Here is a 25,501-nt window from a genome sequence, read left to right as displayed (position 1 = left end):
TTAGTGTGAAGACAGACCCTTTGCCCAGGAATGGACTCAAAAGAACTAAATAAATATGTAAAAAGGAAACATTTTCCACTACCTACAAGGAGAGAAATTCTGGAGGAGATGGCTTATGCCAAATATTTTTCTACTCTTGATGCCTCAGCAGGCTTCTGGCAGTGGTTCTTAGACAAACAGAGTGTATGTTTATGCACCTCCAACACCTCCTTTGGGAGACACGGTTTCCTCCAATTGCCATTGGGTTATACTTAGCTCCATAGGTGTTTTGCCAGAAAATACAACCATTTTTTCTGTAATGAGGGACATGCTAAGACCTAAACAGATGACACTGTGATCTGGGAAACACAGTAGAAGACTAAGACCAATGTTTCCAAGGAGCTCCCAAAGAACCCAAAGTGCTGGGCCTTGACCTGAATGAATAATAGCACTAAGAATACGAACACTGTGTAGTGAGTGTATTTCTTAGAAAAGAAAAGAAGAAAGAAGGAAGAAGAAGGAGAGAAAGGAAGATGAAGGAAGGAAAGAAGCAGGACAAAGAGAAGGGAGAGAGGGATGAAAGGGAAGGTACACAAGGATTCTTTGGAATATAAGCAACTTCATACCAAGTGTAATTGCCTCCTTAAACTCTCTGTATTGTTGTCTTGCAAAAGTCATTGAGTAAAAATGAGATGCAAAGCTTAATAAAGAATCTAAATGAGTTAATTGAAGAGGACCTTATCCTAAGACAATGCAATGACAAATACAAAATTTCTAGTGGATGTGTCCAGTGAAGATGTTACCACATGGGGCCAAACTCTTTTCAGTGGTGCCCAGCCACAGGACAAGGGGCAATGGGCACAAACTAAAGCATAGGAAGTTCCGTCTGAACATGAGGAAGAACTTCTTCCCTCTGAGGGTGACGGAGCACTGGAACAGGCTGCCCAGGGAGGTTGTGGAGTCTCCTTCTCTGGAGATATTCAAGGCCCGCCTGGACAAGGTCCTGTGCAGCCTGCTGTAGGTGACCCTGCTTGGGCAGGAGGGTTGGACTAGATGACCCACAGAGGTCCCTTCCAACCCCTACCATTCTGTGTGATTCTGTGATTCTGTGAGTCTAGCAACCAAAGCAGAGCATTGTCTGGAGCACTGTGAGGATCTGGGACTCTCACCTTTGGACCTTTGGCAATTTGCTCTGACTTTCTAAACCGTTTGCCTCAGCTGCTTGCTACAGACTATATAAATGGAGGTCTAAATCAGAAGGCTCATTCTCCCTCTGAGGCGGTAGGGAAGAGGTAAAAAGGGGAGGGAAGGAAAAACAGGAAGAGAAAGAGTAGCAAGAGGGTTCAGGGCTCACCATGGGCCCTGTGCAGCTCTTGCTGCTCTTGCTGCTGCTCAGCAGTGGCGTTCTCACACGTAAGTACTGCCTTTTATGCTAGTGCTTTTTGCTGCTTTATTTATGAACCTGTGAAAACAAAAATAATACAAAAATCAACAGGACAGTGGCTCATAGAATTAGAGAGGGTAAGTGTGGCAAAGATGTAATCTCTTCACTTTGTGGGCTGTACAATCGTAGAAAAAGTCACAAATGTTGCCTGGGGTCTTTTGATTAGATTTAATGTAGCTTGGAGATACCACACAGATTTGTCTCAGCTGTTGCTAACCTAGTTTGCAGCGAGTGTGAAGATGGAGAGCAGTAAAGCAAAATGCATTTGGCAGGCAATACTGACATTTAAAATACAACTTTGTGTTAAAGGGACAGAGTCATCAGTAGTAGTAGTAAAAGAAGTAGGCTGGTAGAGTTTTTTTTCCTAAGATCAGAAAAGTCAGCCTAGATCAATGTGGTGCTGTGGACTGTGAGCTATCCTTGCTTCCCAAGAAGTGGCTTTTTAGAATATGACACTTTGTGTTAGTTAAGACTTCAGGAGCCTTAGGGAGGAAAGTGAGTCTAGGGCCAATTATGCAGGTCTGGTTTTATATGCAGATCGAATTCATCATAAATACACCTCTGTTGAACTAATATTCTGTTGTTGACACACAATTTTAAAGGATGCTCTTGTTTCTAATGGTCATTAATGTTACTGCTGTTACTATTGTAACAGTTATACTACTGTTGCTATTGCTGTTACTATAACTGATGTTACACTCTATTTCTATATAGTGGTCAACCTTAGAATTCCCAGAATGAAAACTTGGAAAGTGTGCAGAGAATGTTGTGAAAAGTGATGGAATTCATGTGTAATATCCCAAAGAATGACATAGCATCAGATGAATGCAGCAAATTTTGATTTGATTTGATTTGATTTGATTTTGCTTTTATTTTAAGTAGACTCATATGGGACATACCCAAGACAGATTGGAGCAAATTATTCTTCCTGACTTGAATAGGCTTCCAATCAGTGTCCTTTTCCTTCAAAGAATGAACTCTTAATAATCAGAAAATATTTAATAGCAGAGAATTGTAGTATTCTCAAAGTTGTCCTTCTTTAAATATACAAAAAGCAAAATATAGCCATTCATCCATTATGCAGTGTTTTTGTGTGCTCAAATAGACTAAAATTTTGAAGCAAACCGTGCTGTATGGTACATTATATCTGTCTACCTCTGTATTTTGTGTCCATCATTTATAAAGTTTAGATTTCATGTAATATAGAGCCTTTAAAAATACTTACTATTCTAGAAGCTGATCATTCTCAGTTTAAATCAAAATAATTTAATTCAGTGACTTAAAGATCTTATTCTGAGGACTTAGTTCACAATATCAAGGCAGCTACTGTAACTCCCTTAAGATTTGACTCTGTATTGTCAGTGTTAATAGTAGCTTTATTTACAGCAGCGTGCCAAACTACATCAAAAATTGGTATGAATTATAAAAGTCTTACAATGAAAATGTAGTATGTCCATTTATATTTCCATAACCTGTACTTTATAGCTAGAAACTGCTTTTCAAGCCTTTAATTCTTGTTTTTGTTCTTTACAGAAGAAGAAACACCTGAAAGTGGAAACCCAGGATGTTCAAGTAACTGATTTCTTGCATCTGCTTTTGTTATCTTATGTTGCTGTATTAACTGAATACATATTTGAAAGCTTCACTTTTCCTATTCGATAAATCTCTTCCTCTGAAATAAGTGAAACAAAAGTGATGGCAATATTCTGAAGTTTTTATTGCCATTTATTTTAGGTATTTAATTATCCATAAGGCTTGGCTCAAAGAATTTCAAAAGTTTCCTAAGATCAGAGAAGCTGAGATTCAGTTTCTAAACTTTTAGAAAAGCTCCCATTAAGAAACTACTTTCCACTGTTTTGTTGATTTCTTAATTCTCAGGTGCAAGTTTCTTAATCTAGGAAACCCTGTTTATCAGATGTGAAGCTTTAGCAGTGAGATTATGTACATTACACTTTACCATGGGCTGAATCTCACTTCTCATTTACCCTTCACAGAGGCTGCTAAACCCACAGAACTGCACTTGGATATCTAACTAAATACCTGTAGAATAAATAATCAACTCTGTCAGCAAGAACAGCAATTTCTTTAAACCAGGACTCAGGAAATGCTGACTTTATGCCCTGTCTTTATAATGAACTCTGACTGGCCCTGACTGCTTGGTTAGATACATAATGTTCCACCACAGGGTCAAAGTACCGAATGGGTTGTTTTGTTTGTCCCTTTGGATCTTCGGGATTTTTTTTTTCTTCCCTCGTTGGATACTTCAGCACCATCTCCAGGCATTTGGGTTTATTTCAGCTGCCTAAACCAACTCAAAGACTTCTGGGCTTCATTGCCAATTTCTTGTGTATTTTTGATATCATAAATTATTTGGTATTTGCATTTCTAATCTTATCATTTCCCTATTCCTTTTCAGTTTATTTCTGTTTAAAAGAAGGAAATGAAGCAATAACTCGCCTTTTGGCTTTAGCATAGTAGATACTGGTGTTGCAAAAATTTCTGAGAATGTACAGTTAATCAATGTTATAGTCTAGCATAGCCAAAAATGACAGAGATAGCACTGGATTTTTTTATAGCAGTTAATTTTAAGGTTAATTAGATAATTCAGTTTTCAGATGTTTGTAACATGCTGATTACTGTATGATAGCTAGTATTAATTATATTAATTCTGTTTAGCAACTACATTAAAATAGTCTCAGTTATAACACTAATAAAGTATGTAAAGCTTTTAAAAGTGATAGCCCAAGGAGGAAATAAGAGATTTATAGAACTATTCTGTTTTCCTCTCTAAGTATGAAATTCTGTGATATAAAGGGCAAGATAATGTTGCCATTGGCCTCTGACATGACATTTGTTTTCTAAAAGAGGAGGAGTAAGCTATGTTCATGGCAGGTATAGGCAGGCAAAATCACACAGGTTTGATGATGGCCGTGTGGGTTTACACCGAGATGAGTTAACTCTTTTTTCTATAAAAGTAGATCAGGATTCTAATATGTTCAGACAGTCACAAATAAACATAGAGGAGCAATTTCGGAAACTGCTATTCACTCAGCATCACAACAGCATGACAATCCCAGTGAGCTGCTCAGTCTAAACAGAGGGAACAGTAGCTGCTGGTTCAGATAGACCTGAGCTGCTCTAACACAGACACTTGAAATGCCTGATCATCATATGTTTAGTTTAACACGATGTCTGCGGTTAGAATGAGAGTGAATTGGAATTGAGGACATTGGTTGGCCTACATTATGCATTCCAGACACCAAAAGAAGATCTTATATCCCTGTATTTGACACTGAGACAAAATATTTTTAATTCGTGTCTCTATTACCACGTTCATTCCTGCTTGTAGGATTTAAAATCACAGATGAATTGGCTCTGAAAGCAACAGGAACAGATTAAACACAGGTGAAATTCATGCCTTTGAGGAAGCACATTAGGTTTTGGGGCTTCCTTTGATAAAAAGAGAAACACCTCTGCAAATACTTCCTCCTGCCTTATTCTTACTCATAACTTAGTGCTTTCGCCTTGTTCTGGGTGCTCTTCATGTAACTGAAGTTTAATTCCATTTAAAAGAGTCTACTCTAGCAAAATTTGCTGATCTAATAAGTGAATTAGACCAGATTGTATTTCAGGAGAGTCTGGGGCAGAAAGATACTCTGTAGATTCAGATGAAATGGTATTGAGGAATGCTAGTTTTGGTGTTCTGTCCCTTTCTGTGTTTATTTGCTGTTAGTCTCAGTCATGTGACTTAGATAAGCAGCTCCTTACATTTGACTTATGATGGAAAAATCTGAGCTGAAATGAATCGTTTTATTACCAATTTGAAAACTACCATTTGATTGGTTTAATTTAGAAGCAATAGGGTAATTTTTAAAACAGTTTCACATCTGAAGTTTTCTCCTGTTTTTATCATTAACTTTAATGGGGCATGGTTTGAAGGCCAGATGGGGTCCTGTTGTCAGGTCTCATCAAACAGAATAGCAGACCCCAAAACTTATGTTTCCTCCACCAAGTTTTGTCTTACATTTCAGAAAGTATCCAGCTGACGTAAAGACATTACTTCTTTCTCTGAAAGATATTCTGTAAAAGAAAATAGTGGGAGGGCCCTCATGCTTCCTGTATGTGTGGCATTCATTTTAGTTACACCACACTAAGTGTGTATTGTAAGGATCTACATTTGCATTTCCTACCCAAGTCATAAAAGCACTGTTGTGTTCCTAATTGCAGAAGATGCAACCAGATTTAAACACCTCAGAAAATATGTTTACTTATACGAAGCAGAAACGTCAAATGGGATCACGGGAACAGCAGATTCTCGAAGCGGTTCAAAGATCACTTGCAAGGTAGGGAAAGAGGAGTAAATACAACCCATTGGGACTGTATAACTACTAAATAACATGGGAGCTGGAAGCTGAGGAACGTCCTTCAGTGTTTTTCCAGTCAAGGAAAGGCACATGTTGAGAGTCCTGAAGATAAGCCCATGCTGTCCTAGATAGAAGGCACTGAGGATGACAGAAGTCCTTCATACCACTGTACCAGTGCATTTCCATCCTGATCTGGCTGTACTTTTACACAAGAGAGGGGGAAGACCTGGTAGTTCAGTTTTCCTTAGCTTCCAGGCTGAGTCTACCAATGTTTATCAAACAATTCTAGAAGTTGAACTGAGACAGCTCATTGATGCCCTAAAGACTACTTGATAGCCCCTTGATGGTAACAGTCAAGCCAGGATCAGGGCTGTAGGAGTAGAATGTCCCCACGTTCCTCCATCTTGTTTGTTCCCATCATGGGTGTTTTTTTTTTTCTGAAAGGGAGTAACTGGGGAAAATATTTTTTGTTTAGCACACACTGTTCTGACAGAGTCTAAACATTGATCAGTGTAATGACTCACGTTTTCTTACAATTCTTCTAGTACTATATGTTTTCAGAACAAAAGCTGTTTGCCATGTGTATAGCATATTTCATGCCATTAGCCAAGCAAATACCTGCTTTCATATCTTCTCCCTGAACTTACCTTAAGCTATTTAGAGTACTTTGGAATCTTTCCCAACAGCTGCCAGCAGGGTGATTCTGACACTTTACAAAACCCAAGGAATACTGTATTTTCAGAACTGTAACTGGATGATCCTGGAACCATAAGAATAAAAAAGGATAAACATATCATGTTTGTATTTTCAGGTTGAACTGGAGGTGCCACAGCTGTGCCACTTCATCCTGAGGACAATGCATTGCTCCCTGAGGGAGACATTTGGTGTTGACACTGAGGGGAGGGCCATGCTGAAGAAGTCAAAGAACTCTGAGGACTTTGCAAATGCCATGTCCAAGTAAGCAATATCAATTATTATCAATACTTCTACCCTTAACATGGAGCAGGCTGCAATGTTACAGTCTACTCTATGTTTTTCTAGGAATAGGACACATTTCATGATAACATGGTAGATTTATAAGCTGATTCCACAGCAAAACTCTCCCTGATATAATTTAGGGCTAACTTGAACTTTTGGGTAGTCCCCTAAAATATTGTTGCAAGTGGAATGTTCTGTCTGGTAAGCAAATTCTCAAATGGCGGTGTGCAGCCATTTTAAGATAATTTTCTTTTGCTGACATAGTACAAAGACTGTGCAACAGAAAGGCATTTAAGACCGAAGTCCAGATTTCCTATCACAGTCTTTAATGACATATGCAACTTATCTTTTCCTTACTTATCTGCTTCCGTAACTTATTGCTACTACTCCCTCCACCCAACTAGTCTCTACCGCTCACGCATGTTTTACTCATGCACCTTCGTGCTTGTTTCAGTGCTTCAGTATCCACTCCATCTTGTTTCACAAGCCATGGATCTCAAACCAACTTGAGACAGTGTTAAAGTTAGTTTTTCAGAAATCAAGGTTTTATTTAAAGACTGAAACTAATAGAGAATCCTTACCATCATTTTGTAGCCTATTGCAGTAGTTAATAATTGCCTCGTTCTGAAAATTTACTTATCTCCTCTCTAAATTTGTGCAATTCCAGCTTCCGGCCATTGCTCTTGATATTTGCTTGTCCTTAGATGACGTAGTCTGGTGATATCAGAATGTCCTTGGTTAGAATTTTGCTGCTTTAATAGTAGTACTCTCTAACAGTAGCAAAAAGTTGAATAGTAAAAAAAGCGAGTAGTAAATAATGATAGACCAACATAAACATGCTTTAGCTATAGCCCAGCGCTTTATCGATAACATATTCTTCACTGGGTGGCTTTAACGTGATTTCATGCTAATGTTGGGGTTTTTTGGGGCAGGCATGAGCTAAAATTCAGCATTCAGGATGGAACAAAAGTCAAGCTGTATCCAGAGAAGGATGAACCTCTGAATGTACTGAATCTCAAGAGAGGGATCATCTCAGCTCTACTTGTGCCAACAGAAACAGTAGAAAACGTAAAAACAATTTCAATGGTAGGTGTTTTGAAAGCATTCCCTTTATTTTCTTTAACAAATGGAAGAAACCTCACCTAACAGAATTACTCCTGAACATGATTTTCAAAAGACCTGGAAATTCAGATGAGAAAGGATGCCTTTCAGCTAGGTCAGAAAATGTCTGACAGCATGAACAGACATAGATTTCTTTCTTCTTTCCAGGATACTGTATATGGAAAGTGTGACAGTGAAGTTGAATTCAAATCTAGAAAAGGAAATGTTGCAGAAGATATTTCGATTAACAGGGACCTGAAAGCCTGTGACAACTTCAGTCCCATCAGAGATTATGTCAGCCCTATTGCCATTGTAAAGGGACTAGTAAGTATCCCATTAAAAATTACATGATATAACATTCTTCACTACATCACTTAAAATAATAAACTACTACAACAACTGAATTTTGTATTTATCTTCTAAAAGCTTAAATAGGTTTACTGCACCCTTGCATTAGATCATACTGTGGTTTTGTTTGCAGTCAGTACAGAAAAACAGATGTAGAGAAAGTGTAATTACCTTCTTTCATGTTGTTCTCATTATTTTTTAAAGGAGACCTTTTAACAGATGCAGTTAATACTATTGGTTACGTGAGAACCCATCACATCAAATCAAAATTTTTAGTTTTGTGGGTCAAAATTTTGAACATTCCAATTTCATGTAAAACACGTAGTCCACCAAAAGCCTGATGTGTGTATGATGTGCAGTAGGAGAGGGCTCTAAATGCCCTGAAGTAAATGGTTTGACATGCTGTTCAGGCTACCTGTTAATCCACAAGGATCAAATGCACTTGCTTGTGTGAATATTGGCAGATTTCTTCCTCATATCAAGGCATCTGCTTTTGAGTGTTTTCCCTCAAAAAGAAAACAATTAGGATTTCATATCATGCTAAAAACACATTTTATACTTTCTGCCACTTCTGCAGCTTGTTGTAGACATTTTTAAAATTTGTATAATAACAGTGACATTACAAAGAGCGTCAGCTGTTGCGAGGAGCCTGAACTACTCTAAATATTACAAACTGGTTTCTATGAAGGAGTCCTTTGTTGTAGGCAGCAGGGGATCAATCATGAAGCAACCACTAAGCCAAACACCTCAGTAAGGCCTGAGGGAAAATTTCAGTGGGATTTTTGCCTGTGAAGAGACTGAGGACTAAAGTTTGATACTGGCACAATTTTGTCTTTGTGTGAGAATGATTCCAGTTATGCACCTTTGTTTCCAATATGCTGTAACTGTTAATATTATAGTAAAACTGTGGCAGCCTTTAAAACTGTTTGTTTCCTATACTATTCAGTAAAATGACTGCCAAACTATTTATTTTACAGAACATGCCATTATCTACCCTTCTAAAGAGCACTCAGTTCTGTCATTACAACATTGATGCAAAGAAAAGGCATATAAGAGATGTTGTCTGTAGTGAAAGACACCTGTTTCTGCCTTCCTCATACCGGTAGGTTGCTCACTATTTATCATCACCCTTTATTTATAAATGTTCATTTTAAATGGTGATGTATCACATTCTGCCCTGACTTCATCCCCACATATGCATTTTGTTCTCAAGAAGGCAGGAGGCATGGCAAGACCCTCAAAAGTACTTAGACTCAACTAAAGCACTGAATTTTTCTTTGTTTGCTAGAAATCGCTATGGTGTGATGACAGAGGTCAACCAGACACTGAAGCTTGAAGATACCCCAAAGATCAACAACAGAAATTTTGATGGAGGTATAGCTGTAGTTCTCAATAAAACAAATACAGGGTCAAAATATAAATACAGGTTAAATACAGGGACAGGTATCTTTTAAACAGTGAGTCACTTAAAGATGCAGTTGAGGGGACTAAATAATTTATTATTTTTAATGCAATTATTTGATCAGTTTAGTCAGGAAAAAGGTTGGTGTATAAAATGGGATAACCTGAAAAGTTTAAAAATACTGCAATTTTAAATAATGGTAGTATTTTCATTTTAATTTTGAAATTTATTCTTTATAATTGAGAATTTTTAATTTACTTGAGAAATAATTTTAATCTTATTGGAAATTAGTTTAATGAACCCTTTTTAGCTAACCATAATGTCTTAAAGCAACTTCTAGCTTCAGCTGCCAAATGTAAACAGTCCATAATTAGTATATGTTTGGTTTTGAAACAACTTTTTTGACATGCAGTTGTTGTCCTAGTCATAACGTATTCCTTCTAAGATATATTCATTAAAAGTTAAAAAAAAGCAAACTATGCTAATATAAAAGGTGTTAAGGAGACATCCTCATGAAATTTTTAAAGCATTTATGCAAATAGGTATTGTTTAAATTTGGGAGAGTTACATTTAATTTCCACTCCATTATTTTTAGAAACTGTTCAGCTGTTAAACTTCAACAGTTATCATATAAAATAATCTATAGAGTTTGTATTTATACTGAATGTGTGACAGAAGTTAAAAATGAACATATGAACATAACTCCTTGATAAAGACACAAAGAGTGCCATTTTTTTAATTGCTAGATGAACTGGAAGAGAAGGGACTTGCACTGGAAAGTACAGATGCCAAATTTCCCAGGCAGGGGGATGCTGTTCTGAAAATCCTTCAGGAATTGCAGATACTTACAGCCTCCCAGCAGAACCAGCAGAGAGCAAGACTCTTTTACAGATTTGTTTCTGGACTGAGAAGTTTACATAACACCACTCTTGGCTCTCTTGTACCAAAGATGATGGAAACTTCAAGGTATGTTACAACAGTTCATTGTGCAAGTACACCACATGACAATGCCATAGCAGATTCTAAAGGTGATGATTTGCTGCAAGTGGTCTTAAATTAGAGGTTGATTAGATGTAAAGAGTGTCTTTCAGAAAGATAAATATCATCAGAATTATCTGGAGAGAGCAATCACGAAGAGAGGGTAAAACCTGTGGCTTTCACATTTTTTCATCAGAAATTCTCAGTTGTTAATTGGAAGTTGAACATTAAATATATGAGAACAGTGTAAGAATTCAAATAGATCTGAAAGTTCTAGCTTTTGATGAAGAACTAATATTGTTTTAATCGTTCCCCCATCAAGTCTTCCAAACTTGCTGGAGAAGCTGAGCCATAAATTAGACGATAACACAGCCCAGTTACAGGGATTTTCTCCCCACCACCATCCCAAGCGTGTATGCCAGATATAATCCTGTGGATATGTTATTATAGCCAAATATCTTTCATGCAGTTTTGCTCAAGGACAATGACTAGAATTCCAAACTCCCGAGTCTTACTTATAGCAAAGAACACAGTTTTGAAAGGAAGATTTTTGGAGACATGGAAGGGCACAATTCTTTGATCTGACCCTGCCATCCACTCCCCACCCTTAGTCTTCTGTCCTAGCTGGACTTGAGTCAATTTACACATACTTTATGCCCTCGGTCTGCAGAGGGACTAGAGCCTCAGTCTGGTTCAATATTTATATTATAATGCTTAAAGTTGTGAAAAAGTTTCTTGTGGAGGAAAAAAGATATGTCAGTGTAATTATGGCATTGTTAATACTTTTTTTCAGACTAATACTGTTTTTCAGAGCTAATCAAGTTATTAAAATAACTTGTAAAACTAAGCAGCTTCTTTCTGATAAGCAATTGTGTGATTTTATTACAGTCATGCATAAACATACATCATTTATATTAAAACTCCTTAATAAACCTGTTAAATGTTTATTTCAAACATGCAATATGCAGCGATAGCTACAAACAGGGAATTAATTAATTGAAGTCATCTCTTTTCCTTTCAGTTCCATCACAGTTCAGGCCCTGACTCAGTGTGGGACTCCAGAGTGCTATGGCGCAGTCCTTCAAATCCTGAGAACTGGAAACGTGAATCCGCTTGTGGTAGACCTGGTCACATATACCCTGGGACTATTGCCTTCTCCAACTCCAAAAAGAATACGGGAAATTCTGAACATGGCCCAGTATCAGCCAAGTAGAGCTACTTTTTATGGCTTGAGTCATTCTGTTACTAAGTAAGTGATGATAGCTTATCATTGTACAAAATAACCTCAAGGAAACATTGCAATGCTTAGAGTAAACCCTAGGAGTAGTCACTTTTTGAGGATTTTTTTGTTATTCTCGTGTATTTGGTCTTTGGGAATAAAAAATAAATAGACATTTCCCATTTTCTCCTTTTGTTTCTAATGTGTTTCTCTGTTTCTTTAGATTCTACAATGAAAAGGTGATTGTGACAGAGGAAATAATAGATGTTGCAGACTTCATGGTATCACTGCTTGGCACTGATTGTTCTGGGGAAGATGAACTCACATACCTCACACTTCGGGTATTTTTATTTCCTTCTTTCCTTATGCAGGCTATTATTTTAAATTTTAGTGCATATATTACTCTATTTCTTTTGGTGGAGAAAAAAATGTTTACCATCTTTCTGTGTTTTCATTACTGACAGGCTATTGGAAACATGGGTGCAGTAATGGAGAAAGCTAAACCCAACGTGAAATCTTTTCTAAAGACATGTATCAGAAACGAAGCTGCATCGCTTTCAGTTCAGAAAGCAGCCATCCAGGCATTCAGGAAAATGACTATTACTGAAGAGGTAAACTGGGTCACAAGAACGAGCATAAACTGTCTTCAGTTCACCTTGACTGTTCACAGAAGTTATTGAATATGCAAAAACATTCCCATTATTTTATAGCGTTGCTATCTCCCTTTTAGCTGTCTGCAGCTTTTTTAGAACTCCTTTAGTTAGTTTAGTTTCCATACACATATCTGAGAAGTTCTGCAGACTTCTGACTTCGTGGGTAGTGTTTCTTTGAGATGCAGTTTCTTTGTATGGATAGTCTCAGTTTAAATGGGAAGTTTGGATCTGTTCCTGTTAGAGTGTCTTAAATGGAGTTCTACTAATTCAAAGGTGGCTTTAACTAACAAATTACTCCAGATTTAAGTGGATTTAACAAAGAAAAAATAGGTCTCCATTTTATACTGGCATTTTGTTGTCATTGTTATTAATAGTACTGGTTAGATTTGTGTTTACATTACAGTGACATTAAAGCACCTCCTACAGAGTGGGTGTTGTTGTACAAAGCACTTCAGCTTAGTATAGAGAAATAGTTTCGATATCAACAAATTTCTAGTCTGAGAGACATGCTCTTATTTCCAGACAGGCCTTAATGAGTGTGGGAGTCTGGAAACTCCTGGAGTTCATGTCCTCAGATTCAGTTTAATTTAAAGCATTTAACTTGTTTTATTATTATTTATTTTCAAACTATGTTTTTAATTTTCTTGCAGCAGAAGTTTTTGATCACCTTCTTTTCCTAAACTGAATAATCTTTTTTCCAAAATTTGAGAATTTGTCTGCAGACCAGAACACTTCTGATTCCCAACAATCAAAACGCAGTGTTCTAAACAAAAAAGTAACCTGCCAGATAATAGGATAAGAAAATTGGTTTTAATAAAATCATAATTTCTATGACATTTTCTATCAAAAGAAACTTTATCAAAATAGCTTCAATGAAACATTTTTGGTCAGTTACAGAAATAAGGTATAGGAATAGTTATGCAGTCTCCTGAACAAGTTTCATCCTGGAAATTATTTCCCCCTATATATTCCCAAAAGAGTTTAACAATATCATCCACTAGCCAGCTCATCAGTGTAAACCTTTCTCTATTTATACAGGACCATTCAGCACTTCTGAAAGCATTCCAAGAAGGGGATGCACCTACAGACAAACGTCTAGCAGCCTATCTCATACTGATGAAAAATCCTTCCCCAAGTGATCTCACAAAGATTTTGAGAGTCCTCACAAAGGAGAAGAACGAGCAAGTGAAAAGCTTTATTGCCTCACACATTGCCAACATCCTAGAATCTGAAGAAGTAGGCATTGAAGGGTAAGTAAAATTTAGTTATATACTCGTGTCCTAGGAAGAACAAAGTTCTGACTGTAACTGCAGTAGTAGTGCATTTTTTCCTTGGTTCTTTTTGTTTGCTTGTTTGTTGTCTTTGTTTGAACAAGCACATTAGCTGAGTAAAACTATGTCTCTGTGAGAGCAGTGCCAGGTTAGAGTCTTTCCCTCAAGTCTTATTTTTACTGTTAATATGTGCAGAGAGCTAGCCATTACAGTCACCTCAGTTGTATGAGTGTCTGCAAGTGCCACAAGAAATCCCTCAACTAAGACTGAGTTTTTGGAATTTATGCTAATCATACTTGCATTGCTATCCTCTTTCCTAGTCTAAAAAGCCAAGTTGAAGAAGCTCTGAAAGGAAACCATGTTCCAACAGCCAAAGATTTCAGAAAATTCTCACAAAATTATCAGATTTCCAAAACAGTTTCTGTACCTGGAATTGATCCCATCTCTGCCAAAGTAGAAGGAAATATCATATTTGATCCAAACGGCTATGTTCCTAAAGAGACTATGCTAAAAACCACCCTGAATGTTTATGGATTTGCCCCAAGCGATATCTTTGAGGTACAGCAATTATCAAAATCTTTTGCTAGTATTCAGATGTTTTCTTTCTCATTTCTGTTTTCTTATAACTGCTTTCTCTGAAAAATGTATTGTTTTTACAAGCTTTGGGAGAAATCTAAAGATCACTATGCTTACAAGGGGATTTACTTTCATTTGGTCTCAATGGGCTTTAGAGCAAGCCATCCGTTATGTGATGTCACTTGCCACTGACTGGATGGCCGACCCTGTTGGAGTTATTAAAGGCCTCAGCTAGGGTGAAATGAACCCAGCTGTAACAAACTGACTTCATGCTAATGAATCATTACTGGCACACTGAAGTACTCATGGTAGATTTTAAGTGAGATACAGCCTATGTGTCATTTTTCAGTTGGACCTCACCACAGAGATAAAATTAATTGTAAGTCCTAGTATTCCGTATCTTCCCTTAAGAATCATAGACTTGTAGGATACACTTTAAATGCATTGTTTGTTCCCCAGAAAGTCTGTTTGTTGTAAACTCCAAAGCAGCAAGGAAACAGTCTCTAGTTGTTGTATTGTCCTGGTTCATTTCAGCTTGGCTTGGATGGAAAAGGGTTTGAACCAACACTGGAAGCTTTGTTTGGAGAGAAGGGATTTTTCCCAGACACGGCGAGCAAGGCCTTGTACTGGGTTAATGGCAGAGTGCCAGAGAAGGTTTCCAAGGTGCTTTTCGACTATTTTGGTTACTCCCAGGATGCCAAGCAGGATCAGGTACGGCTTGAAAACATTCTCTGCGCAGCACAGCATTCCTGTCTTTACACGATAATTGCAGCAATTCCCTCTTTATTATATGTAAGCCTTCTCCTCTTTTGGTAAGCTAAAATAGAAATCCTTAATGCTGTTTAGCCATTTTTTTTTTTAATTGTATGTGGGAGGGGCCTGTTGTCTGGAGGCAAATCTGTAAGAATTGTCAGATTAGCTGATGTACATTAAGTAAGTGTTTTAGATAGATGTTCTTACAGATTTCTCATAAATCCATTTTACTACTTTCTGACTGTATTTTCAGGATATCATGAAAGGAATAATGCTTAACCTTGAAAAATTGATAAAAGAATTGAGCAACAAGGAAGCTCCTGAAGGAAGAGCGTATCTGAGAATCCTGGAAGAAGAACTTGGGTACATGAAACTCAATGATTTCAAATTGCTGGGAAGCATGGTTTTAAAGAGCATTAAAACTCTTCAGGCTATTCCCGAAATGGTATGTTTCTGATGCACCAATGTGTATTACTAATTTGTGTATTACTAATTTGAAGTTTTTCTACAGGATTTTTTTAAAATTTAGGTTGTGTTTATCTATGATGCAAAGAATGGTTATTCAAGACCAGCATGAAAATAAAACTGTTTAAACTAAAATGTCTAGGTTTAGTCTGAAGGACTCTGAGAAAACCATGAAGACTCCTCAATAACCAAGTGAGTCCTCCTGGAAGATGGGTGAAGGGAAGCGAAAAGGGAAGGTTCAGATCTTATTGTATGATTGAGATATCAGTGGAACAATGCTCAAAATCTTAGTGTTGGCCATTTCTAATTATTGAAATATATATTACTATTAAGCAATAATTTGTCATGTTAAAAAGAAAAGAACAGGTAGTACAGTTTGGGAAGTAAAACCCTTCTGTAATTGAAGTAAAAAAAAACACTTTGCCATTGACTTGGAGGAAGCCAGAATGTCACATACTGTCTAAATCAATTCACTTTTGTGTGTGTATGTCAAGGTAGATAATCTGTGTGTATCAAGGCAGGTGATAAAATCTAGTATTCGTTTAAAGATGAGATTTTGATAAACAGTCTTTAGTACATTTTTTGAAGCAAGGAATCTGTAGAAATTAGTTTCCATACTCTACATGAAATTAATTTTTGGATTAGACAGTTACAGTCATTCCATGATCAAGTTTTAAAGTATTCCAAAGTGCAGATTTGTTAGTGTTCATTTTGTTGTTTGGTTCACAGGTTGCACAAGCCATCTCAAAAGGTGTTGACAGGGATTTATTTGTCCACTACATGTTCATGGACAATGAGTTTGAGCTCCCAACTGGAGCAGGTTTGCAGCTGAAGTTTGCCTTGTCTGGAATAGTGACACCTGGAGCCAAAGTAGCTGTGAAGCTTCATCAGAAAAGCGTAAGTCCCAACAGCAGTCTATATTTTCTCTCCTCCTAATAATCTGCAATCTTATCTAGGGAAAAAAAAAACTATAACACCAGAAGAATTTTAAAAAGTACAAAATACTCTTGAAATTCCTAAAACAACTCACTAATTAGAGGTCTCCAGTTAATTTGTGGATGACATTTACTTAAAAGTAAGAAGTAATACATACAATAAATTATGAGACATAATAAAATTTATGAATTAAAAGTATCTTAATCACCCTTTCAAAAATAATCCTTTTAATCTCTGTTTAGTTCTCTCTCCATGCTCTCAGATGAGAATAATACAAAAGCTACAGCATGTGAATTTGCTGTTCAAACTAAACAGTTAATAAAAAATTTTGATGTGGCCAATCAAAAGTGAAAATTTTTATTTTGATTTAAAAGAAATATTGAAAATTGAGTTAAATGAAACATTTTTTGATCTGAAAGGAAACATTTTAAAATTGTAACAGTTAAATAGCATGTGACAGAAAATTAATTATCTGGTTAAAATTTAAAAAATTAAATTAAATATTTCCATTGTTTTTTCCAGTATTAGTAACTATTTTGCTCTAATTTAGTTACTATTTTGTATAAATTTCTGTATAGTTTCAGTTCACTGAAACTTTTAATTTTCCACCATGTACATGATTTAAGTAAAAATAAAAAAATACGTCCTCAAATTTAGTACTGCTTGCATTTTTAGTTCCCTTTGGGCTCTTTTTGAGAATTTTGCATTCTGTCCCTTCTTTCTGTAATGGCCAAACCAAAAGCTTGAAAATAAGCTCTTTCCTGTTTAGAGAAATTAAAATCTTGGACTGATTTCTTTTTTGTCAAATAGTTTACTCATTGTTTTTGCAAATTGCTATTTTACAATGGAAAACTGGCTCTTGTCTTCAGTTTTAAAAATACATGCAAGTAGCACCATGTACAAAACCTTTCTGAAGCATGAGTATTTTTACATTAAAGTAGGTAAGGTTCCTTGGTGCCATCATCTTGCTGTATTTGTTACATTACAGTTACCACTTGTGGTCCCTCTGCCTGTGTGAGTTGGGAATCAAATTTTTTGAATAGCAGAATCAATTATAGAAACCTACCTCTAGATTATCAAGAATATTGCATTTTTTTTTATAAAACCAGTAAGAAGTGTGTTGGGCAAATAAATATACTGTTTTGTTTTCATTAAATAGATGCAAGCAGAACTCATTGCTAAACCTTCAGTAGCAATTGAATTTGTAACACACCTGGGAATAAACATGCCTGAATTTGCTAGAAGTGGCGTGGAGGTGAATTCTAATATATTCCATGAGTCTGGAATTGAAGCACATGTTAGTATGAAAGCCGGACAGCTGAAATTCAGCATTCCTGCTCCAAAGACTCCAACAAAGCTCCTCAGTATCAGGTAATGAGAACTGAATAAGAAATTTCAAGGTGATGTTCTTCTCTTCTCTTCTTGATTTTTATTGTGATGGAATTGAGACACTAGGTCAGGTATGCAGAAATTCTAATTTCAGAAAAATCCCAGGCATTATGAAACTGAGATAACTTCTTTTGTAAGATAAGCAAATAGCCCAGATAAGTGGTGACTGTGAGTCAAGGCTTACAGATTCTTTAATTTATCACTATTTTCTGAATTTTTCTACAAGACTCTCACCATTTCTATTATTTTGTTTTCTTTCTTGTAAAATTATTATAGTAACAAAGCCTATTTTTAGACCGAATTTAAATGAATACTTGCATTAGTTTTAGAGAAGGTAAATGGCTCAATACACAGAATTATAATTATCAATAACAATATTTATAGTGATAAATCACTTGATCATTTAACTACTAAATATTATTTCATTAAGCCCCTACCTTAATAAATCACTTTTATTCAGAAAGTAGCATTGTTAGTAGGACAATGTCTGAACACCTGTCCTGGGAATAAAAGGCTCACTTTTCTGTTCCAGCAATACGCTACACTTGGTGTCTCCAGCCAAAACTGAAGAGATTCCACCTCTGATTGAGAACCGAGAAACCTGGACTTCTTGCAAGCCTTTCATTGCTGGTCTAAATTTCTGCACTAAATTATTGTACTCTAATGCCAGTGCCACAGAGTCAGCTCCATATTATCCCTTGACTGGAGAATCCAGGTAAGTCCTATCAGATTTAACTATGTTTATTTTGTGTTAACTAACCTTCCATCTTAGGGGTTCGTATCTACAGTACCCTCTCACATAAAGCTTATCTTTAAGAATCTTTAAAAATAGACTAGCAGGAGCGGCTTAGAGCTATTGAGAACTGTAAGATTTCTGCTATTTGTGTTCATGGACAAAATAATTATTTACGAGAAGTTTGTTTACTCCTTCTTTAGATTTGAAGTTGAAGTAGTGTCCACAGGTGAAGTGAAGGAATACTCTGCAAGTGCAAACTATGACCTGCAGAGAGAGGGAAATGACCTGATAGACACGTTAAAGTTTGCTGTCCAGGCAGAAGGTAAGAGTTTGAAAAAGCAGTGTGGTTTAGCTCAGTTTTAGACTGTGTCATTTGATGGGAATAAGATTTGTATGAATAAATTATAACAGAATTCTTTAGAGTATAAAACAGAATTTTCACACCCAAACAGGTGAACACTTTAACTCGCATTTCATGTATACAATCCCAGTGCAAGTTTTTCATGATCAGAAGCTGATTATTTTAACCCAAAAACACTTCCCTTGATTTAAACAGAAGTGTTATGTTGATGAATGGAAGCAAGGAAGAGGAGAAGTTAATGAGTTCTATATAAGCAAGAGAATAATACCATTTCTGATGAAATATGGAAGTAAAGTATACAAATTGAGAATAAGTGCATGAACATCAATTTTTTTCAAAGGGAGAATCTGTGTGACGACAAGTTTATGTAATAAAAGTAGTGACATGATTAGTGGATCAGCCCATGGTGGGTTTAGATGAGGAGAAAAAAGATGACCCAGTTACTGATTCAGACTCATCAAAGCTTGTGTTAGATCTTCAGGGTGATATAATTTCCAGTTGATCCTTTTTATTCTCCTTTTAAGAAAAGTCCAAACAAATTCCATAGTTTCAAAGAACCTAAGTACATTATATTTTCCAGGTGTAAAGCAGCATGAGGCCACATTGACCTTCAGGTACAACAGAGACAGAAAGACTTTGACCAGTGATGTCCACATTCCAGATGTTGATGTTGACTTTGGTACAAACTTCAGAATTACTGGTGAATCCATTTCTGGGAAGAAAGCATATACCTTTGTCTTAGACTTTAACAACAAGAAGATTTCTGAAGTTACTCTTACTGGCCAGATCAGGTAACTCAGAAAGACGCTTAGACTTTTACAGATATCTTTGAATAAGATAGCTGAAGGTTTTATTTAAGGTAGAAAATTTTGGGAAATTCTATCCCATTTTGGAGAAAATGCTTATATAGAGAGACATATAAACTTGTCATTCAAACCCTCTTTAAGAACCCTTGAAATACTTTACTTGTAATCCATCACATACATCAAATAAATACATCTAATACATCAACTGATCTTTCCTACTATATGTATATATAGTTTGTATTACAGGTTCCTTGAGTTAGTTCTTCCCTGTTTGCACACACATGACTACAAAAATGACGTTGTAGTAGTGTTATTGCAGGTGTGATAATCCAAGGATATAAACAAGGCAAGGCTTGTTCGGAGAAGTATTATCTTTTTAGTATAACAAAAAGTTATTACATCTCCCCGTGAAGAAATCTAATGGCACTCAATAAGCAACAAAACCAAAAATAACTGAGAGCTTCCTGTAAAAATTCCCACGCTTCATGATGAGAATATTTCCGGGAACATCTACAGGGGAGCTAACAAAAATGTTCAGCCTGCCAGGGTTTCTAAAACTGTCTGCCTCACAAGCCTATAGTGAAATGAGCTGATCACATTCTTTAATAAACCTCAGTCTTCCATGGAATTCTGTGATCTTGATGGTGCCCTGGGGAGTCTTTGTCTTTGCTGTTCATGCAGAATTGCCTCTGATATCAGTGGGCGCTTTGGACAGATGTCAGGGACCTGAATTCCCTTTCATTTGCACTAACATAATATTAGAAGTTTGCTCAAGTCAACAAAGTTGCAGAGATATAAAATAAATGTGAATAAAGGAAAATGAAGCCCCATGGCATAATATGTTTCATCAAGTGTTTTGTTTCTGTGTGATTTGTGGTCACAGGCCGTATCCTTAGTAGGCAATTCAGCTTGAGCCAGTAGTTCAGAATTTGGTTCAGGTATAACTTTACCAAGACAGGTATATATTTTCATCCATTTCAGTATTATGAAATTAGTACAGAATTATTATTGTGTGCATCTGTGCACGTTATAATAATTTACCATAGATTTCCCAAAGTAACTAGCAGAAGCTGAAAACATTCATTGAATTGGAACAAATTTACAAGTTTGATTCAATCTATTTTTTTATAGTATCTATTATGCCTTTACTGTAGATTTAAATGCTGAAATTTCTCCTGAAACACAAGTGAAAAAGTAGAGTGAGATGTTTTGTATTCACATTTACTTTTTGCTGTCACAGATATGCTGGAATAGAAGAGGCAATGTTAAGGGGCACCATTTCTATTCCTCGCCTGCAAACCGAACTTACAACTGAAGCATTGGTTAATTATTCACCAACTGAAGGATATCTTCAACTGAGCTCAGCTGCAACAACTCATGGAAACTCAATTTCAGAAAGACTTCTTGTCAGATATGGTAGGGGCAAAAACGTGATCCACACGTACATCCTACGAATTTAAACATCTTATTACGTTAGTTTGTAGTATATCCCTAAATAGAATAAGCATATTACTAATTTTACCCATTTCTTTTAAATTCATGTTTTTCAGATTCTGAGAAAGTTGAGCTAGAGTGGAGTTCAGGTGCCAGTGCTGCTGTGAAAAAAATGTCTTCTGGCTTCCCAGTTGACTTTTCAGACTACTCAAAACCTTTAGAGAAGCATGCCAATGAACTGCTGGATCGGAAGGTGGCTCATACAGATATGACACTGCGACATATTGTGTCACAATTTATTGTGGTATGTTTCAGCCTGCAGTAGATATTACAGCTTGACCACATAGCTCTGGTGAATTCTTACCTCCCCCATGGATGTCAAAATGGCAACTACTTGTAAGAGCATTCATCAGATTGAATAAGATGTCTATTTCCAACTTCGATTGAACCAGTCACTTTATCAGATGCGTAGTGCTCAGTATATGGATAGCTACAATGGCTTTCAGATAACTTACTGGGAAGTCCTAAAACTTGTTATTTACTTTGAAAGTCTTGTCTCCTCATTGCAGGCAACCAACACCTGGCTGCAAAAGGCATCAAGAGATGTCCCCTATGCCCAGATTCTGCAAGACAAACTAAGTGGACTGCAGGAACTGAACATTCAGAAAATTAACCTGCCTGTTATCACCATTCCTGAAGAACTCTTCCTGAAAAGGTAGGGAGAGAAATTAGGATAGTCACACAGGAAACTGAAAATAGGTATTTGTTCATATTTTTGTGTTATTTTAATTTACTTTGTTTTATAAAACAGCATGGAATTGCTATAAATATTAGCTTAAAATTGGAATCATAACCAAGAATTTTAAGACCAGAGACATGAAATTATATGGAGGAAATGATGCATGTCTTTAATACAGATTTGACTTTACAGCAGTCACTCCTGCAGTATACGAATATATCCTGAAGTATTGTGTTATGTAGTAATGAGAACGGAACAAAAATACAGTGTTCAACAATCTTTACTTTAAGCTACTAATGAAGCCAGGTTTCCCGTAGATTTGTGTCCTGCACCCCCACAGACACTTTGTCTTTGGCCATAATCCTAATATCTCTACTTTTTCCTGTGTAGTCCTATTGGACATTTCTTCCTGTTCCCCTACGCATACTGGATGACCTCCACCCGTATAGTACACTGACCTCTTCCCATGTCTGACTCCATCTGTCACCTGCTCAGAGGCAGCACGTGCTGTGGTTGTACACATATGGACTGGATGCTTGCACTAGTTTGGGCCCATCCCCTCCAGCTAATAGAGAGTTTCACAGAACTTGTATGAAAGTAGTTACCCCTGGGGCTTTTAGCCTTCTGTCAAATTTGATACAAATCATCCAATATGTTAAAAATGTCTAAAAAGTAGTATTTGACAAGCAAAAAGGGATACTGGAAGGCAGATAAATAGTGTATTTCTTCTATTTCTAGGAAATTAGACGGTAAGTCAGCCAGAGTAGATCTAGACTAAAATACTCGTGCACCTGCCAAGATTTGCTCTCATTACAGTTCCTAGCACATAATTGTTCTTGCCATTTAGTGTTCATAGCACATTGCTGCTCTGCCTATGCATAAGAATTCAAGAAACAGTGTTGTTTGGTAGTATCTTCAGAATACATCCACAGCTACCACTGTGATAAGTAGAAACATGTCTGTGTAGTTTTGTCATGAGCTGGGGACACATTGATGGCTGAAATAGATGTAAAGGACAACAGAAGCTAGTGTAAGGTTGGATTGCAAAAACAGGTGGAGAACAGTCTTGCATTTTATCTTTCTTAGCGCTATTTTTCCATGTACTATCTTTCACTGTGGTAATATGAAAGTGGATGTTAATGATACACAACTGTATTGCTTCCAGTGTATTCCTAAGCTAAGTATAAACAAGGAAAAAACTGCTTTTTCCTCTGTGTTCTTATCAGCACTGCACATTTAATAATAATAATAGGAATTTCTACTGCTCTGTGATGTTGATTTTTTTAACCATTTGATGTAAAGGAACAAATTTCAAAAGTGTTTCCATAATTTTCATCTTAGGATGTAGCTCTAAGTGTAAAAAAGAAGATTTTGTAATATAAAAGACCGGTTAGGCAAACAAGAAAAGCATCTTTGCCAGCTTATTGTTCATGCACAAATTAAGGCCGCGTTTCCTCCTGTTTTGCCTTTTCATAATTACACTTTTCCCCCACAAGCTTTTCAGCCAATGATCTGTTTTTTCCAGTCCTAACTCCTGCTAAAATGGTTAGATTTGTATTTATTTTTATTCAGAATAAAATAAATCCTGAGTGTTTGGATGAAACTTTTGAAACGCTTATCATCAGAAAGACAAATTCTTTATAATTCAGGTTCTTATAACTTCTAATGCTAATAAGACTTTTTCTGCATTTCTATAAGACTACATCACTTTTTTAAAGAACAATATAATCCCCCTTTTCTGATACTTGACATGCCACATTGCACGAGTGCAGCAGTGTTTTTGGAGTATTTTTTTTTCCTGTGTGTCAGTTATTTTCATTCAGATTCCTTCATTTTGAGGATCATTTTCATGTCAATACATCTTTTCATTAATGTTCAGAAAGCAGATTTGGATTTTCAGAATAGAAAATCAAAGACAAGATTCATAACCATTGTATATTAGCCCCTGGAATGGCACTCTCCACCTGTGAGCTGAAGTTAAGCTCTGAACAAAGAATCAGGAACATTTGAATTCCAAGGCAAGGTCTTACCGAATGAATGTGTTTCTGGACTACTTGACCTATGAATCTCCTTGATTGTGAAATACGGGGAAAAACTTTGACAGAATTCACTGATATTAAAGTGCTTTCAGTAAATTCTGGTAGATGAGTGCTTTAAAAATGCTGATAATAATAGATGGTCATTACATTTCTCTCTAAACCTAAAGTCAGGGCATTGATATAAGCATGTAAGTAAGCTCAGTATCGTGGGAATAGTAGGAATCATGGAAATTTCTGTATATGCTTCTTGGACTTACAGTTTCTAACAGAGTCACTTTTATTTTCTAGTGAAGGCCGGATCAGATACAGCTTAAATAAAAACAGTTTTCTAATTAATATCCCATTGCCATTTGGTGGAAGATCATCCCATGACATAAGGGTGCCACAGACTGTTAAAACACCTCCTCTGGTAATGGAGTCAATGGGAATAAGTGTGCCATCTCAGGAATACAGAATCCCAACATTTACTGTTCCAGAATCCTATCCTCTACGTGTGCCTTTACTTGGCACTTTAGAGGTCTCTGCTAATGTGTACAGCAACTATTACAACTGGACCGCAGCGTACACTTTGGCTAATAGCACCACAGAGAAGGCATCCAGCATAAGAACTACTTATACCACGAAAGCTGATTCAATTTTTGAGCTACTTTCCTACAGTGTGAAAGGTAAGAATGTGTGCTCATACTGCAATATTGGCAAAATTATTTTAATGACTTTATTTTCCGTGTATCAGGTACAGCACATTCATTTTCCTGTTCCTTATTTAAAGTGTTGTATAATCTCTAATCATTTTCTCTTTTTTTTTTTTAAAGATATTATGTGAATCTGTTTATTCAGGCAAAAAAAGTGAAGTCAGATTAATTCAATAAAGACTTTTAAGGTCCGTATTTTCCTAGATATTCCCTACTGAAGAAAAAGTCCTTCAAAACTGAAGGCGTGATTCTGTAAGCAATTTATATCGGACAAGTCAAGTGTTTTCAAAATCAAGTGTGCAGGTGTATGTGTAGGTATGACCACAGTTTATTTCTTGCCTTTTTATATATAAATTTTATATATAATTTTTTTATCATTTATATATGTCCATATACTGCCATAACTACATAGCAGTTACCCCAGATTCAGACTGGATAGGTCTTAAAACTGATATTTTTAAGTTAGTTCCTCTCAAATTGCAGTTTGAGTTCTCAAATTGCAAAAGGACAAGCTAGCTTCAGTCTTTCCTAAACTCCCCACCGTAGATGAAGCACAATAAAGAAAACATTAAAAAACAGGCATGTTAGATATGTGTTATTTTTGAGAGTCCATCTTCTCAACTGAAGTTTAAATAACAACGTAACTTCATGCTGTTTCACATCAGTATGGTCAGTAGTGTAGAGATGTAATTTAGTCATAGTTGTAATTTAGTCATAGTTCAAAATTTTAACCCCAAGTATCAAAATAATAATTTTTATAGAAATATTCAGGATTTACCAAAATATTTTGGCCTCTAAAGCAAAATGGTATAACAGTAATAGCAATTCAAGCAGTAAG

The 25,501-nt window shown here is 36.3% G+C and overlaps 1 protein-coding gene across 1 annotated transcript in view; it reads left to right on the top strand.

The window, feature by feature from the left end:
- Positions 1-1,262: 1,262 nt before the first annotated feature.
- The window catches only part of APOB (apolipoprotein B), a 37,873-nt gene continuing 13,634 nt past the window's right edge, over positions 1,263-25,501 (top strand). The window contains exons 1-25 of the mRNA XM_075414906.1: positions 1,263-1,392; positions 2,957-2,995; positions 5,651-5,766; positions 6,599-6,744; positions 7,698-7,851; positions 8,035-8,190; positions 9,192-9,316; positions 9,503-9,588; positions 10,363-10,582; positions 11,616-11,843; positions 12,037-12,154; positions 12,278-12,424; positions 13,505-13,716; positions 14,058-14,295; positions 14,848-15,024; positions 15,320-15,511; positions 16,261-16,428; positions 17,627-17,838; positions 18,389-18,571; positions 18,793-18,914; positions 19,534-19,744; positions 21,000-21,175; positions 21,310-21,497; positions 21,763-21,908; positions 24,260-24,636. Of these exons, the coding sequence (XP_075271021.1) occupies positions 1,335-1,392; positions 2,957-2,995; positions 5,651-5,766; positions 6,599-6,744; positions 7,698-7,851; positions 8,035-8,190; positions 9,192-9,316; positions 9,503-9,588; positions 10,363-10,582; positions 11,616-11,843; positions 12,037-12,154; positions 12,278-12,424; positions 13,505-13,716; positions 14,058-14,295; positions 14,848-15,024; positions 15,320-15,511; positions 16,261-16,428; positions 17,627-17,838; positions 18,389-18,571; positions 18,793-18,914; positions 19,534-19,744; positions 21,000-21,175; positions 21,310-21,497; positions 21,763-21,908; positions 24,260-24,636 (4,195 nt within the window). The 5' untranslated portion in view covers positions 1,263-1,334. The remainder of the gene's footprint in view (positions 1,393-2,956; positions 2,996-5,650; positions 5,767-6,598; positions 6,745-7,697; positions 7,852-8,034; positions 8,191-9,191; positions 9,317-9,502; positions 9,589-10,362; positions 10,583-11,615; positions 11,844-12,036; positions 12,155-12,277; positions 12,425-13,504; positions 13,717-14,057; positions 14,296-14,847; positions 15,025-15,319; positions 15,512-16,260; positions 16,429-17,626; positions 17,839-18,388; positions 18,572-18,792; positions 18,915-19,533; positions 19,745-20,999; positions 21,176-21,309; positions 21,498-21,762; positions 21,909-24,259; positions 24,637-25,501) is intronic.

The sequence above is a fragment of the Opisthocomus hoazin genome, chromosome 2 (assembly GCF_030867145.1).
Source record: "Opisthocomus hoazin isolate bOpiHoa1 chromosome 2, bOpiHoa1.hap1, whole genome shotgun sequence".
Taxonomy (NCBI): domain Eukaryota; kingdom Metazoa; phylum Chordata; class Aves; order Opisthocomiformes; family Opisthocomidae; genus Opisthocomus; species Opisthocomus hoazin.
This window is presented reverse-complemented; position numbering and strand designations above follow the sequence as displayed.